The sequence below is a fragment of the Strix aluco genome, chromosome 3, assembly GCF_031877795.1.
Source record: "Strix aluco isolate bStrAlu1 chromosome 3, bStrAlu1.hap1, whole genome shotgun sequence".
Classification (NCBI taxonomy): domain Eukaryota; kingdom Metazoa; phylum Chordata; class Aves; order Strigiformes; family Strigidae; genus Strix; species Strix aluco.
The window spans coordinates 31,593,187-31,610,150 of NC_133933.1; the positions used below are offsets into that span (position 1 = coordinate 31,593,187).

The 16,964-nt window shown below is 36.8% G+C and overlaps 1 protein-coding gene across 6 annotated transcripts in view; it reads left to right on the forward strand.

Moving 5' to 3' along the window:
• The window catches only part of EML4 (EMAP like 4), a 165,287-nt gene that overhangs the window by 132,712 nt on the left and 15,611 nt on the right, over positions 1-16,964 (forward strand). For all 6 annotated transcript variants that reach the window (XM_074818013.1, XM_074818010.1, XM_074818012.1 and 3 more), the window contains 9 exons: positions 445-514; positions 1,872-1,982; positions 4,337-4,432; positions 6,564-6,698; positions 6,923-7,058; positions 8,882-9,033; positions 10,159-10,284; positions 10,402-10,533; positions 11,153-11,220. In XM_074818013.1, the coding sequence (XP_074674114.1) occupies positions 445-514; positions 1,872-1,982; positions 4,337-4,432; positions 6,564-6,698; positions 6,923-7,058; positions 8,882-9,033; positions 10,159-10,284; positions 10,402-10,533; positions 11,153-11,220 (1,026 nt within the window). The remainder of the gene's footprint in view (positions 1-444; positions 515-1,871; positions 1,983-4,336; positions 4,433-6,563; positions 6,699-6,922; positions 7,059-8,881; positions 9,034-10,158; positions 10,285-10,401; positions 10,534-11,152; positions 11,221-16,964) is intronic.

Here is a 16,964-nt window from a genome sequence, read left to right on the forward strand (position 1 = left end):
GGTGCACAAGCCCTCAGCCAACTTTTCAGCTGTTTTTTCCCCAGGTTCATGCTATCTGTAGGTTTGCACATAACATATGCTGTAGTGTTTATAAATATGGCACATAACTATGTGTAGGAAGTTCATCATGAGACAATATATGTTTTGTTACAGTGGACTCCTGATATAGTGCAAACCTTAGATTTGTCACAGCACATGTGGAGGTGGCTCTTCTGGCACTCCTGGTTGTGTGCCAGCAGCCATCACAAGAGCCTGATCAACCCATCAGCATGTGTAATGAAATAGTCTGATAAAAAACATTCAAGCTGACTCATTAGAAGTGGGATTAGGATCATGAGTATCTTCACGGGCTTCTGTTGAGAAAGAAAAAAAAAATTTACAAAAAACCTCTCAGTTTTGAAGACCTATGACAGCAAAAGCAAGTCATATTTCTGTCTGTCTTAGTCTTGCAGTTCATCCAGACAAAATTAGAATTGCAACAGGACAGTTAGCTGGAGTGGATAAAGATGGAAGGGTAAGTAATAGAGCTGTTGAGCAGTAGTATCTTGTTTTGAAAATCAGGAAAAAGTGTTTGGTTTTTTTAATCTCATCATCACCTTCTGTTTGCAGTTTATTTTATGCACTGCATTTACTGAGATATTTTGCTGTTTCTAAGGTAACAGCCTATATCTGTAGCGTAAGACAGTAACAACTAAGAACTCAGCCATCATGAAAAAGAGCAGAACCTCATAAAGCTTTATCTGTGACACAGGAAACTCAATTTTAATTCTTCAAGCAAATGTGAAGCTTGTAATTGTTTTATAAGGCCACATAATTTCTGTCATATTTCTTTCAATAAGTCTTCTCTCAGAGGAGAACAAGTCCCCAGTTCTATGGGTCAGTGTACTCTTAAGGCTTCATGGAAGAGGAAACCCACTTTGAGAATTCATGGAAGGTGTGTCAAGCTTTCTTAAAACTTGCTCATTTGAGAGCAAGTGCGTTTAAATGCTTTTGTCCCTGGCTCTTGGCAAACTCTGTCAGAATTTGAATAATTGAATTTTCTTCATGAAGTTAAAGAGGGAAAAAAAGAGGCGGGGGAGGGGGGAAGACAGATACTATGAGGTGTAGAAACGTGTAGACTCTAACCCTTATTCAGATGTTCAACTTAATTTCTTAGATTTTGTAAGAAATTGATGTGGGTTTTTTGGTATAGATGTTGTTATGGTTTCCACTGAACGTTTGTTGACTCTCTTGTTAGGGCTGGTTTGTTTGTTTTTCCATCAGTGGGATGATTTATTGTCACTTTTTATGGTGAATGCTGTCTTAAACCAGCTTAATGCCCACTTTTTTTGTGATTGTTTCACATTTATGAAGCTAAGCTGGTTTGGGATAGTACTTGTATGAAATACAACCATGGATATTTTAATTAAGTGTTTGGTGATGGTTAGGGGACTTGGTGCACCAGGGTTTATTTTTTTTCATTTTATTTTTTTCCTACTTTATTAAAAAAACCCATGGTTTTATCATTATTTTCAGTTGTTGTATAAGATTGCTAGGTCTGGGGTCTGAAATGCAAGATGACTTCCATTACTTGTTCAATGACTTAAATTGGACAAGGATTGATTTTCACAGCTACCAAATGCCACCATACTTAATTTCCTGCCTCGACAGCACGACTGCCATGTTTGTAGCCCAGACACAGGGAGCAAGATTGTCTTGACTCTCACCTTTGGAGCTTCAAGATACTATCCAGCAGCGTCGTTAACTCAAGTCATCCTGCATTTTGGTCTGCAGTTTGTAATTCAGTTAGCATCTACTTAACCAAACTTGGCACCTGCATATGATGCTTTCACTGTTGATGACACTATTTGTCCCCTTGCTTTTTCACACAGCCTCTGCAGCCCCATGTTAGAGTATGGGACTCGGTGAGCCTGGTGACACTGCAGGTTATTGGCCTCGGGACTTTCGAGCGTGGAGTGGGGTGTTTGGATTTTTCAAAAGCGGTAAGATGGATGCAATTACTTGGCGTGTTAAATAATTCATCCAGTCCTATGTAAACAGGAAGGAAATCTCTGGAGACTTTGTATGTGGTTGTCTAGCTGGTCTGTTTTGGTATTAAAAGTGTGTCAGTAAAGTTTATGTATACTTTATAAAACCAGCTGACAGAAAGCTAGCTGGAAAAACAGGAAATTGCACATGCAAAATTGTGGTAACAAACTAGTACAGTGAATAAATATCAGGCAAGAAAAACTGTAACTAGAAATTGAAGTCCGTGCTGGGTTTGGTCGTTTTGTTTTGTTTGAGGGGCTTGTTTTTCTGTTTGGATGTTAAAAACAAGTTCATTAGTGAGGCTCACAAAGACAAATTTTAGGGAGTTCTGATGAAAGGGTAACTTTTCTGCTTGCACAGCTGGAGTTGGGTTTTTCCAGCAACAGGAAATTAAAAAAAACCCAACACATTATCTTGTGCTGTTTTTTCCTGAGGAATAATTCGTTCAATTTGTGCCTCTACTTTTACATAGGAGGGGAAAAAAAGAGTCTTATTTCTGGGCTCACAGAATTTATCAGAAAAATGGAGATGTGCTACTTGGCATTGATAAAGTTCTTATTTCAAAATTGGCAATGAGTTTATTTTTTTGTAAAATATGTGTATATTTTAACCTTTAAGCTGCCTTTTTATTTTCACCAAATCACTGAGACATATCAGACCTCTTGAAAACCCAGGCTGTGATTCTTGCATCCCAGAGAAGAATTAATATGTCTAAAAAATAAAAAATGCAGAAAAAGAATGTCTACTGTATTTTACTAATAGAGGAAGAGATTCACAGGACAGTTGAGGTGGGAAAGGGAGGTGTGGATATCACCTCATGCACCATCCTGCTCACAGAGGCTCAGTCCGAGGTTCTGGGTATCTCCAAGGATGGAGACTCAATGGTGTCACTGGGTGACCTGTTGGAAAGAAATGCTTACACTCTCTTGCTGCAGTTTCACTTAACACTGAAATGTTGCTACATTAGTTATATCTAGGTTTTGTCTTTTAGTAAATAGGATTTTTTTAAAATTTTTTTTTTTTTTACAAATGGGGGCAGCATAAATAAAATAATGTGAAAGGAGTACTGTCATTCCTGTCACACTAACAAATCAATAAAATTTCTTAACTCTGATACTTTTTTTTTTTCAAGATGAATAAATATATGTTCCATCATTTTAAAAACAAAACAAACGAACAAAAAAGCCTAAGGAATTTTTGAGGACTGTTTTTTTTAGTAGTTCTATTTTGCAGCTGAAACTGGTTTTGATACCTTATTAGAGTCTCACATGATTCCTCAATAGGTAGAAATGGTGAATGTGCAGTATTTAAAACTGTGTTTTTAACCACATTAATTTAATTAACCCATTCAAGAGCTGTGTATATCGCCGATGCTGTCTTCAGGGTTTCTTTCCATTTAAAAATCGACATGTATATTTGCATATTACTGCTCATAATAGTATTTGGGAATAAAAATTTCAACCACCTCTATTTTCATAATTTGTTAGAGGATGAGGTTGAACAGCAAGAATCGAATTTAAATAAATAAGGCCTCCTCCAAATCTTTCTACACATGCCCTTGAAACAACTGGTTTGTGCAAGTATGTGTTGCTGTGAATAAGTATGGTTTTGTTCTAAGATTTTCTGTCTCCTTTTTTAATTCCATATAGCCATATTTATCATTTTGTTATAAAATTGTTCAAAATCAGCCATTTCAGTTATTCAATACGTTGATGCCAGTCTTTCTGCTCTGTAGGCATCATTTATTCAGAAAGTGTTACCTTTCCTGCAGTTTTACCAACTACATGATGAAACTGCTGGTACTTAATGCTCCAGAAGGAAAAAATGAGATGCATTTGCAAAATTCAATAATGTAAAATTATATGTATATGATGGTGACATTTAAGAAAAGAATGCAAGTCGAGCTGTGTGTCTGTCCTCTGAGACCTGAGGAAAAATAAAACACTTGCAGAACAGAAAAAGGGAGAAACCTCTTTGCTACTAGCGTGCTATTGCAAACAAGAGAGCAAAAAAAGACAACAACAACAAAAACAAACTAAAAGGGAAAGACTTGATAAGATACTTTTTAAAGCTTTCCTAGAATGTTATTTGAAGCATGGTCATTTTTTTGTGAGATTATGCTAAAATCTATGTCTGTCGGTAAGAGAAAAGGCAAATACCAGATATATCGAGCTTATAATTACTTTAAAAAGACTTGTTTAATTTATATTTCTACCTTTGTGGTTTTTTAAAATACTACTGCCCTGCCTTGTTTCTGGTGGAGTATGATATCACTTTGTTAGCACTTCCTTTTTTCTTTTTCCTTTAGGATTCTGGTACTCATTTGTGTGTAATTGATGACTCAAATGAGCATATGCTCACTGTGTGGGATTGGCAGAGGAAATCAAAAATAGCAGAAATAAAGGTAATTATTGCACAAATTAACGTTCTGAAATACAAGTGGTTTTATTCCCATAAATACAACAGTTTGAGACACACAAATTTGATCGTCCTTGGAAACTGCAACTGTGTTATACTGCTGGCTTGTGTAAGGGCAGAAAAGAAATGTATTCTTAACCTGTATATTGGAAGGGTTTTGAATATTGGAGCACTTACAATTACATTTTACTCACCCCTAAGAGGCAATCCAGATAAAGCAATTCTCTAATATTTTCCTAACCAAAAAAAAAAAAAAAAATCCTGGGAACTTCAAGAAACTGAAGTGATGATTCAGTCTGTAGTTGTTTATTAAAAAAAAAAATAAAATACTTTTAGACATTTCTTGTTTTCATTTTTGCCTGAATCTAGTTCCAGACATTGATTCTCAGTACATGTGTCTCTTCTCATTTGAAGTCCTTTAGTACTTTTGTAGATTGCAGTCTTGTCTGCTTTCCTGTTTCTTTCATAGTCTTCTAAATTTCTGATTGATGAGTAGCATTCAGAGGTGTCGTGCTCAATGTTTGTTCAAAGTTTATTCCTCTGGAAACACCCAATCCAATAGTAACTTGCTAATGAAGTCCATATTTTGAGACATCTTGCTTTGCATCATACAATATCAAGCATGGAGCTATTACATGGATGTGGAACTGAGTATTTTTTAAATTTTTAAATCATGAATCAGACCAGCATATATGTCTATACGATTACAAACTTGAAATTTCAGATTGTTTTGACCCATTTTCTTTAAGTTATTTTAACCAATACTAATTATATTCTATTCTGTAAGTTTTAATGTAATTCTATGTCAGTATTTTAATTTCCTTGCTGATATTTCATGTGAAGCTATTTGGCATATGCCTTGTATTTCCCCTTTTATTGACATTGGTTTTGACTATTTTCACTCTCCAGGGACTTCCTTGGTGTTTCAAAATTGGCTAAAACCAATTTGGCAGGGACAGCTTGCCCTTCAGTACTTACTCACATTTAGAACTTGATCTTGCAGTATCTCAAGTGCCTTCCTCAATAAGTGGTAGGAGCAGAGTTTCATCCCTTGAGCTGGGGTGCAAAACAGAAGCCTTTTCTCAGCTGAACTCCACTGAATTTTTCAGTCCTTAGTTTTCATACAATTTGTGGATATAGCAGATCTGCTCATGTGGAGGAAACTGTGTGTGAGAAGCTTAATTCAATAACTATGACCAATAACAAAAAATGAAACTTAAAAAGGTTATTTTCCTGAAGTGAGCCCAAGTGGTGAAGTGGGAAAGGGTACACCCACAGGTGCTGATTCAGCAGCACTTTTGTGTACCCTCCTTTAAAGCATGGGCTTAAATCCCTCAGAAGTAAATGCATTGATGCATTTACTTAAGTGTTTTATAGAGTCATTGCCTCCAGGAGATTGTCTTCAAAGACAGTATGGTTGAATATCTATTAGAAGTTAGATAAATGACCAGTTAGTTTGTTATGTTTGTAAAATCTGTTGGTAAAGGATAAAATACTCACTGAGGTGTTAGTAATTCAGTAAGAGCCTATGCAGCCAGTAAAAATACAAAGGTGGGACCCTATGTTTCAGAGTTTTGAGTTATGCAGGCTTCTCTTTTTTGTCCTCGTGAGAAGGAAAGGAGAGGAAAAAAGAACCCAAAGGAATTTCTATAGATTTTCAGAAAGAGAATGATGGATACAATCCTACTATGTTACCATTGTTTCAATTGCCTCTGTCACAGCTTTGTGATCTAGAATAGCAAACTAGTCTGTGTGAAGATGAAGCAGATATTTCAACCCAGAAAAGTGTCTTTTATACATCATTCACTTCCCGTGGCAGAAGTCTTAGCTATTCCAGAGGTTAGGAGCTTTTTGTGACTTAAAAAGTGAATGTAAAACCCTGAGTTTTCTACTGCATTTTTGTAAAGATCTCTTATGGATGTAAAAAATCAATATATATAAAACAATATGTGCGGTCATTCAGACAGTTGATTTCACATGGAACACTTACGGATTCTTTCAAGTATACAATGAGCTGTCTGGTTCCTTAAATCTCTGTTCTGAAACTTGGGATTTTACAGGTTTTTCTAGTAGTTAATGTGCCATCTGAATAAATACTATTTCTGATGTTATTTCAGACTACAAATGAAGTTGTTCTTGCTGTAGAATTCCATCCAACTGATGCAAATACCATAATAACATGTGGCAAATCTCATATATTTTTCTGGACATGGAGTGGCAATTCATTATCAAGGAAGCAGGGGATATTTGGGGTAAGAATGTCTTGATATCAGGTCAGTTTTAAATCAATGGAATGATCTGCTCACACTTTCTATAAATTTGCTCCATTGTTATCACTCACTGAGCAGAGAGGTAAACAAACAAAAAAGGTTAAATTCTGCTTACATGTATATAGGGTGTATGGGTGTGAATACATTATACTAATTATGTAAAGAGTACAAGCAATTATCCCTTTCTTTCACTTATTTTGTTTCAGAAATATGAAAAACCCAAATTTGTTCAGTGTTTGGCTTTTTTGGGAAATGGTGATGTGCTCACTGGAGACTCAGGTGGGATAATACTTATATGGGGCAAAACTACTGTAGAATCTACTCCAGGAAAAGGACCTAAAGGTAGGATACATTCACAGTTAATCGCAGATGTTAGATAGTCTGTAGAAGGCAAACATAAAGGATTGCATAAGAAAAGGAGTAGGGAAACAGGCCTGAACTAAGGGTGTGCACTTCCTATTATTAACAAGTGGTACTAAACTCCTTCAAGCCTCATGAATTTGCTGACTTAAGAGAAATCTAGAGTTTCTCAATAATTAAGGAGACTGGCTGAAATAAATGAAAACTACTTTATCTAAAAGTTTTGCATTTAAAAAAATGTGCACTTAATCAGCTTTCCTTTCATCTTGAGATTTGAAAAGGGCTGTAGGATCAGTTTGAGGAATTCTGCAGGCTACTTTTGCCTCTTAAGGCATATGTTGTACCATGCTTTCTCTCAGAGGAATACCATTAAGTGTGGAAGCTGATGTTAATATGACTTGTATGTGAAGGAAAGATATAATGCTTAGTTGTACCAGTTATGCAAATAACAATATCTGGTTTAGCAAATACTCATCTTGGCTGTAAAATATACTTTAAAACCCATCTTATTTGAAATTTGGGTTAAACTTACTCTTTAGGGCAAACCTTTTGTAAAAAAGAAAGGAAAATGATTTGTTACCCAGCATATGCAGAACTGGCACAGTTGAGCCCTAAGGTAACTTCTAAATTCAAGGATAATTTATTTTACTTGGCAGCTATTTCAAACTGTCTGGTTTAAATTGGTATGCCAGGAAAACATTCATGTAAAAAGTAAATTTTTAACGGTAAGTCTGTTTTTGTAGGTAAATCTTGTTCTTAGTCTTTTAAGCTAACTGCAATGGAAAAGTAATATAACAAATTATCCGATGTTTAATTTTGAAGTTCTTGTGCAAAAATAACCTTTTCGCAGTATAATCTTAGAAGATATCGAGTAGGACATTTATTTACTTTGGCTTAATTGAATTTGGGATCTTTTAGTTGGTTTATCACATTAGATTGGTCACAGGACTTGATCTCAAACTCTTTTTCACAGTGTGAGAGCATGCTGACGAACTGACTTGAGCAGAGTCAGCGAAGTTAAGCTCGTATTTATTTGGGTGTTTTAGGCTTTTTCTGTGACTGCTATTTGAAAATATGCAAGTCTCAAAATACCAGATTCTTGCTTTTTAAAAAATATACGTTCCTACAGCAGTTCTTTTTGACATGAAGACCTGATTAGGATGCAAAAGGCTTCCTTTGCTACCTTTGTTGTTCAATTTTCTCATCTCTCTTTCATTCTTCCTAGTGTTTTCCTTTGGGTAGACTGCTATATTGATAGATTCCAAATGCTGGTTATACTATTTTTAAATGAGGCAACATCCAGCATTAGATATTAGATTCATGCATCCTGGAAACTTTGCTATAAATAATTTGCTTTTTATTCCCATAAGACTCTAGACAACAAGTCTTTGAGTTTCTTTTAATAAAATAACTTTAATTCTTTTCTAATGATGACTTTCTAAATATTTATTGACACTAAAGGACAGTTTTTCTTGCATATGGAAGAACTGTGTTCCTTTGGATAACAGAGAAAGGAAAGCATTTTGCAAATAGCTGTTGTTCTTGCCTTCACAAGTTGTAGGACAATCAATCTCCAAAAAAGTGTCTGTTCAGAAAGGCAGGCCCTTTGTTTTATCTTTTAATCCTGCAAGAAAACACTACCACCTTGTGTTTGCAATACTGATGCAATACTAATAGCATGACAGTCCAAATGTAATTATTTATTATACAGTTACTTTATTCTTCTGCCAAAAGGCACAGCTTCTTGTAAACCCCAGGTGAAAAAACAAGTGGTGTTCTTTATTGTTTTCTTTTTGTGCATGTAGGAGTATATCAGATAAGCAGACAAATCAAAGCTCATGATGGCAGTGTGTTCACACTCTGTCAAATGAGGAATGGGATGCTGCTAACTGGAGGTGGGAAAGACCGAAAGATCATCCTGTGGGATCATGATTTGAATCCCGAAAGGGAAATTGAGGTAAGAAAGCAAGAGTGACAAGGAAGTTGCCTTGAGCAAGTTATTGACTAGCAAGACCTCCCCACCCATTGGAGGTTGGTAGTTGGGGTGATAGAGTATCTTCTGGTTGCTGTCTTTTTAAGTGGATGACAATGTTGTATTGTAAAAGTGTTTAAATTTTCAGCCTATAAATGAGCTTATGTGAGGCTTCAGTTCTCCTCTGTTCTTAAACAGTTGTTCTAATAATGGTTTACTCCACTTACCTAGTGTCCATTTATAGCAGCATTTGTTCCTTAACATGTATGTTTAGTTCCATCTAGAGTTTGTTATTACCTTGAATCTAATATTGATCTTTAGAAAACATGGCTGAGAGCAAGTAAGCATTGACTATCATTTACACCTCTTAGGCTTAAGTAACACACTATTCATATCAGTGTCTCTGTTTTCCTTTTGTTAATAATGTTATGTTAAAGCTAATTTTTTATGTTGAGAAATATTACCAGAACCCTGACAGACAATTTTGTGAATGATTGCATTGGTTTTCTATCTTGTTTGGCTAATATTAGTGCATTTTCTGAAGGTAAATTGTTTAGAAAACCAAACAAATGCATACTGTAGAATAAAGCAGTGTATTAGAATTCAAGCATGCAATAAACAGTGAAATTCAGAGTCATTGCTAACATAAGGCATATGAACATTTACTTAAGGCTAATCAGGAAGCATTAAAAACTTCAGGAAGCATTTATTGTGTGCTAGAAAATTTTTCTTATTTTGCACAATGTGTTTTGGAGAGTAAACAGTAACTATGTATTATTTCTATCCTTACAAGATAGGGTGAGGTTGTGGAGTGCACTTGTTTTGTGTATTTCACACTTAAAAATCCATGTAATTTAATTTGTAATTTTTTTCTACTGAGACCTATTAAAATGACATAATTGTGATTGCTTTGGAGTGAGATTGTCTTGTATGCTTGTACTGAACAAATAAATGAGGTCAAGTCCTGATCTAGTGTATACACAATTAGATTGTTCCTTTTTACTGGGAGAACTGCTGTTCTGCTACTGCCATTGTGCACTATTTGCAGCCTTCAAAAATAAGCACCTGTCAAGATGCATGATGTGGTTTTACAGATGTTTCTTTTCCTAGGTTCCTGACCAGTATGGAACAATCAGAGCAGTAGCGGAAGGAAAAGCAGATCAATTTTTAGTGGGTACTTCACGAAACTTTGTTTTGCGGGGAACATTTAACGATGGTTTCCTAGTAGAGGTACAGGTGAGCACAACTTTTTTTAAACTATTAACCCAAAAATGTAAAGGCTTTCCTTGCTGGTGTGTTATTTGAAGATTGTTTATTTTATTCATTGGTAAATCATATGTGTTTTCTTTCCAGGGACATACAGATGAACTGTGGGGACTGGCATCCCACCCTTTCAAAGACTTATTTTTAACATGTGCCCAAGATAGGCAAGTTTGTATGTGGAACTCTGTGGACCACACACTGGAATGGACCAGGCTGCTAGACGTATGTCAACCCTTTAATGTTAAACATAAAGCTGGAAATTAGGAAAAAGCATTCGTTTTCTGCAACGCCTTTGTCCCATCTGATTGCAAGAGAAGCAAAGATCCTGTAGTTACAGATTTAAAAACAGCTATTTGGAATCTTTGAGAGACTTACCCAGGCTCATCAGACATTGTATAGACTGTAATCTGGTTACCATTGTCTGATGCCATTCTGACAATCTGCGTTGAATAAAACTTAGTCCTTTGTTCTTGTTACAGTTTAACTTTTTCCCCAATTTTTCAAACAATCTGAAGAGGATATCATACAGTTGTGAAAGGTTTGGCTTTAGATGTCCTTCCTTACTGTTCATTTCATATTTTACCTAGATCTGACCTAACACCCAAGCAAAAGTATCTTTTTACACAGAAGTTCAGGCTTTCTACTTTCAAGAAGGTCATGTTGTGCATGTCACTGATACATTAAAAGAAAACCTGTCTGAGGATTAGAAACATGCTGCTAACTGATTGGTTTTTCCTGTGTCAGTTCACCTCACATGTTTAGGGTAGCTTTGGTGTAAGGAGAGTTGTTTGACCGTAAGGGAGCGGGCGGGTGAATGACATGTCTGTGCCTCTCTGTTCAGGAACCGGGGCACTGTGCTGACTTCCATCCCAGTGGAGCAGTGGTGGCGATAGGAACGCATTCGGGCAGGTAAATGCCTTGCGACTGAGTTGTGATGATTGAAAGTTTAAAGGAGACAGTTTGATACTACACATCTTATAATTGGAATTCATTTGCTTTTTATTCTTTTTGCTTGAGGTTATATAGCCTAAAATGCTTGGGGGAAGAGGGCAGATCTTTCTTACATGGGTTAGATGAAGACAGAAGGATTATTTGAGTGTCGCTAGGCTATTTTATTTTCTTAACTACTCTTCGAAAGCCGTGATCTTGATTTTTTAAATTTTTTTTTAAACTATGTTTTTGCAGGGGTTTCCATGAGCATTCCTTATTGGCTTTACCAAGTATCGTATATTTTAATATTGTGTGTGTATGTTACATTAGTTTATAAGACAGGTACATTACAGATCTTTCTCTTTCACGAATCAAACACACTTGCAATCTTTTAAATTGATGTGGAGGGGCAAATGAACAGGCTGGTATTTTGATTTTTGTGTAAGCAGATTTCAACATGGCACGTTGCTGCAATGAAGTGCTATTGAGCTGGTCACGTTGTTCCTGAAAGCATTCCGTATTTGAAAGCTATCAAAACACAAGCTGTCTCTTTTAACTCAAGCTCCTTTCAGTGGTGGAAGAAAAATTGTTTTAATTCCTAGTCAAACTCTGGCTGGGTATCATCTCCCAAAAAAGGAGTCTCATGCAATGGATTTTTAGCAAGTACCAGTTAAAAGAAAAAGCAGGGTACTCATAGTATTAGAAAGGCAAGAGGAGCAGATATTAAATCTGGTAGCATTTTTATTCTGTTTTTCAGTTATACCTCATGGTTGACAACTTGATGATAAAATAATACATAGTGCATGTAAGAAAATTGGGATTTTTTTTTTTTGTATTTAATTCATCCTCTAGAAATTATTTTACACCTAACCTCATGCCTAAAAATCATTTGAAGTTTTCTTTTTAGAAAGTGCTGAGCATGTGCAACACCCTTAAACTTTCCTGAAAAAAGAAAATGTTCAGTACTTTTTAGGGAATTTCCTTCTTCAAGATGAAGATGCAGTCTGCACTGAATTCATTAGGTGTTACATCAGGCTAGAAAACCTAGTTTACCTTCCTAAGAAAATCTTGCTGAGCTCTTGTATATTTGGTTTCCATGTTGTACCTTTCCATTTTTTCATCTAATTGTAGCATTAAATTGAACAAGTGTTTCTACCTTCATTAAACAGAAGATACAGGCTTAATAGTCCTTGAAACAGGGAAAAGGGAAAAGAAAGTCAGGCTACATTTTTTGAGAGTTATTAGACTTTTTGAAATTGCATCAAAACACAATCAAGGCATATTGAGCAGATAAAGCATTCAGTCTGTTGTTTGATTTTGATTGACTTCTTTTTTTCCCCCCTTCCAGAGCATTTAACGTTACTTTTTCAGTTCATCACTTTACAGTTTAAAATCTTATTTTTAAATTATTTGAGGCAACCAGTTTATACTGTGTTGGAAAAGTTTATGATGGTGGCCTTGGGGTTTTGTGTTTTGGTTTTTTTTTTTACCCTGTTCTTCTTGGAACTAAGCAGTTATATTTTCACCATTATATTTTATCGTCTTCTGAAATTGTGATTCAATGATAGGTTTGAGATATACAAATGAATCTGAATTGAAATGAAGCCTGGTAAGTGTACAAGTGCATGAGAAATAAATAGAGTTGCGAATCAAGATAAACAGACCATTTTTAAATTTACTGCCTAACCAGTGGCATCCCATGGTGCTTTCTCTGCCAGATAATCTGGTCCAAGGGAGTTATTTCCCAAGGAATGAGCACTGCAAGATGTATCTCAATTAATGTAGGAGAAAATAATCTCAGACCCATAACAAGTCATTTAGTAACTTGATTTGTAGCCCAAAATGCTAGTTAAATGAGTCTAATCTGTTTAGGACTCAATAAGCCCAAACCTTGGATGTGTCTATCTGTTGCCATTCTAGTGCTGCTCTGATTCCAGTATGGAGGTTAGTAAGACAGGGGTAGGGAATGGAGCTTTAAGAAAGTTGGATTTGATGGTTAAAATTGTGACATCTGAAGAAAACTAAATTTTCTACCTCTTTTCCCATTCTTGTCTGTTGTTTCACAGCGATGTGTTTTTATCAGGCCAACATGTCGTGGTTTTGGTGTGTTTTTCATGTACCAGTTCCCATGATGAGTATTTCAGTATCATTTCCCTTTTTGGGCTGTCTGCAAATGGCCTGTTGCAGGTTTTGTCACCACTTCTTTGAATACCTGCTGTGTGCCTGATCATCAGTTGTCTGGGATTAAGCCTGGTTTGGAGAGAACTAATACTTTTTGTGGATCCTGCTGTTTTCTGGAAGTGCACAGCTGGAAAAGGAAAAAGGACTGGCAAACAGAAATCCTACCAGAAAACAGGGCTTTTCAAGGCACTATACAGATCCTTTTGCCATGCTGCCAGTGGTATTTTTTGCAGGGTAGTAGACCTTTCTGTGACTTACATAGAATATCTTGAGTGCTATGCATGTGAGTACTCAAAAGCATTGCAGACAAAAAAGACTAGTAAGATTCTTACAAAAATACTAATATTATTACGAAAACTGAAGGCTGAAGGACAAGACCAGCGTAAGCCAGAGCCACAAGGAGATAAGTCAGTCAGTAGAGCTATTGAGATTTATGCCGTTTCAGCATCTGTTGTGGTATTAAGATGAAGAAGCCTAAATAACCCAGGGAACCAATCTTTTAAGATGGGTCCGTTTGTTCACTCTGATTAATGCTTTGCAGGTTCAACATTCAGTATTAACTAAGCATGGGATTTGTGAGTGTTAAGTGCAGAAATATATTACAACTTTGAAATACCTTTTCCCTGGTGATTTAATCAGAAAAATTCAACATTCACAGATGTGAATTATCAGTAATAAATGTCTGCCATGGGTCAGAATTTGTTTTCCAAAAAAGAGTAGTCTAAGGGTTTTTGTTTCTAAAAACATATTTTTTTTAAGCAAAGGAATGGGAAGACAAGAAACAGATGAAAATGGCAGAAGTTCTGTCTTGTTTACATGAACTCACAAACAAGTTAAGCATGTTATCTTTGGTAACAATTGGGAGAAAAATCAATAAAAATCAGAAAAAGTGAAAGAGCCACTATCTTACAGCTGGGATACCACTTGTCCATTTATTTAATCTGATCTACAGATCAGAAGTTCACTTGGCAGCCAAGCTTTGTGTTTCACAGCCCTTAGGACTTTGTCAAGGTCATCTGTGGTTTGCATGTTGCATACCTTCGTGTTGGAAGGAAAATCCTCTCCCAAAACGCAGTCTTGAGGTGGAGCCCAGCTGTTTGGGAGGAGGACCTGTGTGGGGCATGTTGATGAACTGCTGTAGCTGCTAGACTGAAGACACATTTCATGGAGACGGGCTTTCTGGCTGGCACTTGCAGTGTTTGCCACGGCATTGGGAGAGCTTGGAAGATAAAAGAGAGCATGTCTGATTACAGCTTGTGGAAGCATCCAGAAACAGCTGAGCTAGATGTGACCAGTGCTTCCTTTCTTAAACTGTTACCAAAATTGTCACAGTGCACTGACTCTTTCCATGGTCAGCTAAGATTGCTGCTAGTATCTCCTGTTCAGAATTATTTCTGGAGAAGGACTGATGTCACAAAATGCTGTTTCCTGATGCCAAATGAAGTTCAGCGTGCACTCTTGAGATCAGCAGAAGTTTTGCGTTATGTTTGATACCACACAATACCACATCTGTGCTTTCAGTAAAATAGGGAAGTTTTGCATGTTTTAATGTCTGCATTTTAGGCTTTGGGTATTTTTCATTTTACATAATATTAACTGAAGGATTACCTGGTTCAGGTAACAGCCTCAAAAGACCAACCTAAAGAGCCGGGCTCAGGGCCAGCATGAAGAGGCAGGTCCCTGCCACAGCAGCCACCCTGCCCTGCCCTGATTGTGTGTTTTGGGACACGGAGGGCAGAAGCGCTGTGCAGCATGGTCACCTGTGGGAGGGCAGGGGAAGGGGGTACCCATCCACTTTGTGGGAGAAGGCTGCTTTTGGTTGTTACTGTGCTGATCATCAGTTTTTATACCCAGGCACAGCAATTATGTTGTTCAGGATGAACAAACAGGCATCATTCTGTGTCATCTTGCTAGAGAAATAGATTTTACAGTATAGTGCTTAAGTTTTCTGGTAAAGCAAAAGGTCTTCGTATCTCCTGTTTTGCTGTCTGGGCACAAGAGGTGTGTCACCCACCTGGGCTGAAGCAGTGAGGAGCCTCCACCCTGTGCTGAATTCAGGAAACCACAAAATAAGAATGAGACGATGGGGCATTGGCTTTCAGACCTGTTTCTTGTGTTGCTTTGAAAACTGGATGACTTCAACTCAGTGATGCTTCCACATGTTCTTCACACTTCTCTTGTCATCCCATCAGGATGTACTTTTAGAGCAGTTTTGCTGTCATGATGGAGTGATTGTTTTTCTTTCTATGGGGGCCAAATGTCATAGGTACCCTCTCTCTTGTCCCCTGCCAAACCCTTTTGTGGTTTTGCTTGGGTTTTTTATTTATTTATTTTGTTTTGTTCTTTAATGTCCACACCCCTATCAGGGTTATCAGCCAGGCAATGTTTTAGTGAAGCATTTCACAGAGCCAAATGGGGGATAGTTTGAACTAAATAGCAGAATAACAACTTGTAACTCCTAATGTGTTCAGAGAACCTGCGAAGCTTCACTGTGTAGATTGGAAATCAAAAGTCCACTTTCAGCAGAGGATTACAGCAGAGAAACTCTGAGCGTAATTTCTGCTGCTGTCCAATGCAAACATATTAGCTGGTTTCCACTGGTTCCATCTGTCTTGCACACTGATTACTCAGCAGTCCGTGGCATGTGGGGCTGGCTTTTTTAATGTTTCTGTCATTTAATTTCTTTCATGTGGTTCTCTAACCACAAGCTGGTTTTAAGCCATTGGGACCAGGCCACTTTCCAGATACCTAGCTGCTGGACACTGCATCAGCACGAGCTGGAATCTCATCTCCATCCATAGAAAGAAGTGACGTGTGCTGTTGTTCCTGGAGTTTATTTTAGGTTATATAAGTTTGTTATGGAATTAAATGGTCCTAGCTTTAGCAGCGTTCCACTGAGTTCACTATGAGGCAGCAGGTAGAATTGACTTACTCGTTTCCACAGTGTGTGAACTTGCCATTTGCCACTAGGGATGGAAACCTGGCTGTGGCATGTGCATATGGTTGTGAGATCAGAAGTTTGGAGCAAAGAAATTAAATTCTGAGTACAGCTTTAATGTATTTAGCCATGTTGATATCTTACATTTTCATGATATGCATGTATGTATATATATTTTTATTAAGTTTTCGTTGTCTTTGTTTTGTAATGTTCACTGAATGTAGGAGTTAGGTGGGCATCAGAACCACTGCAAGATGCTCAGATTCTGCTGATCTTGCCCATCTTGCTGTCAGTGGCCATTTTGGTGTACGGGACACTGAGTTTTTGTAAGCTTCTCTCAGCTTTTTACATGCACCTCATAACTAATATTGCAGGTTAAAAGTTATTGTTAAATAATAAAAAATGCCATTTATCACCTTAGTTATAAACCATTCAAGCAGAAAATTAAAAATAATGCTAGGTTATGAACCATCAAATTTCAGTAAATGGTTATTCCTTCTTAGTTTGATAAAATTATTCATAGAAATGGAAAGGACTGAGGGGAAAGTACCAAGTTAGAATATACTTTGTGTTTAAAATGAGTGTGGAAGTGTTTTCCACTCCC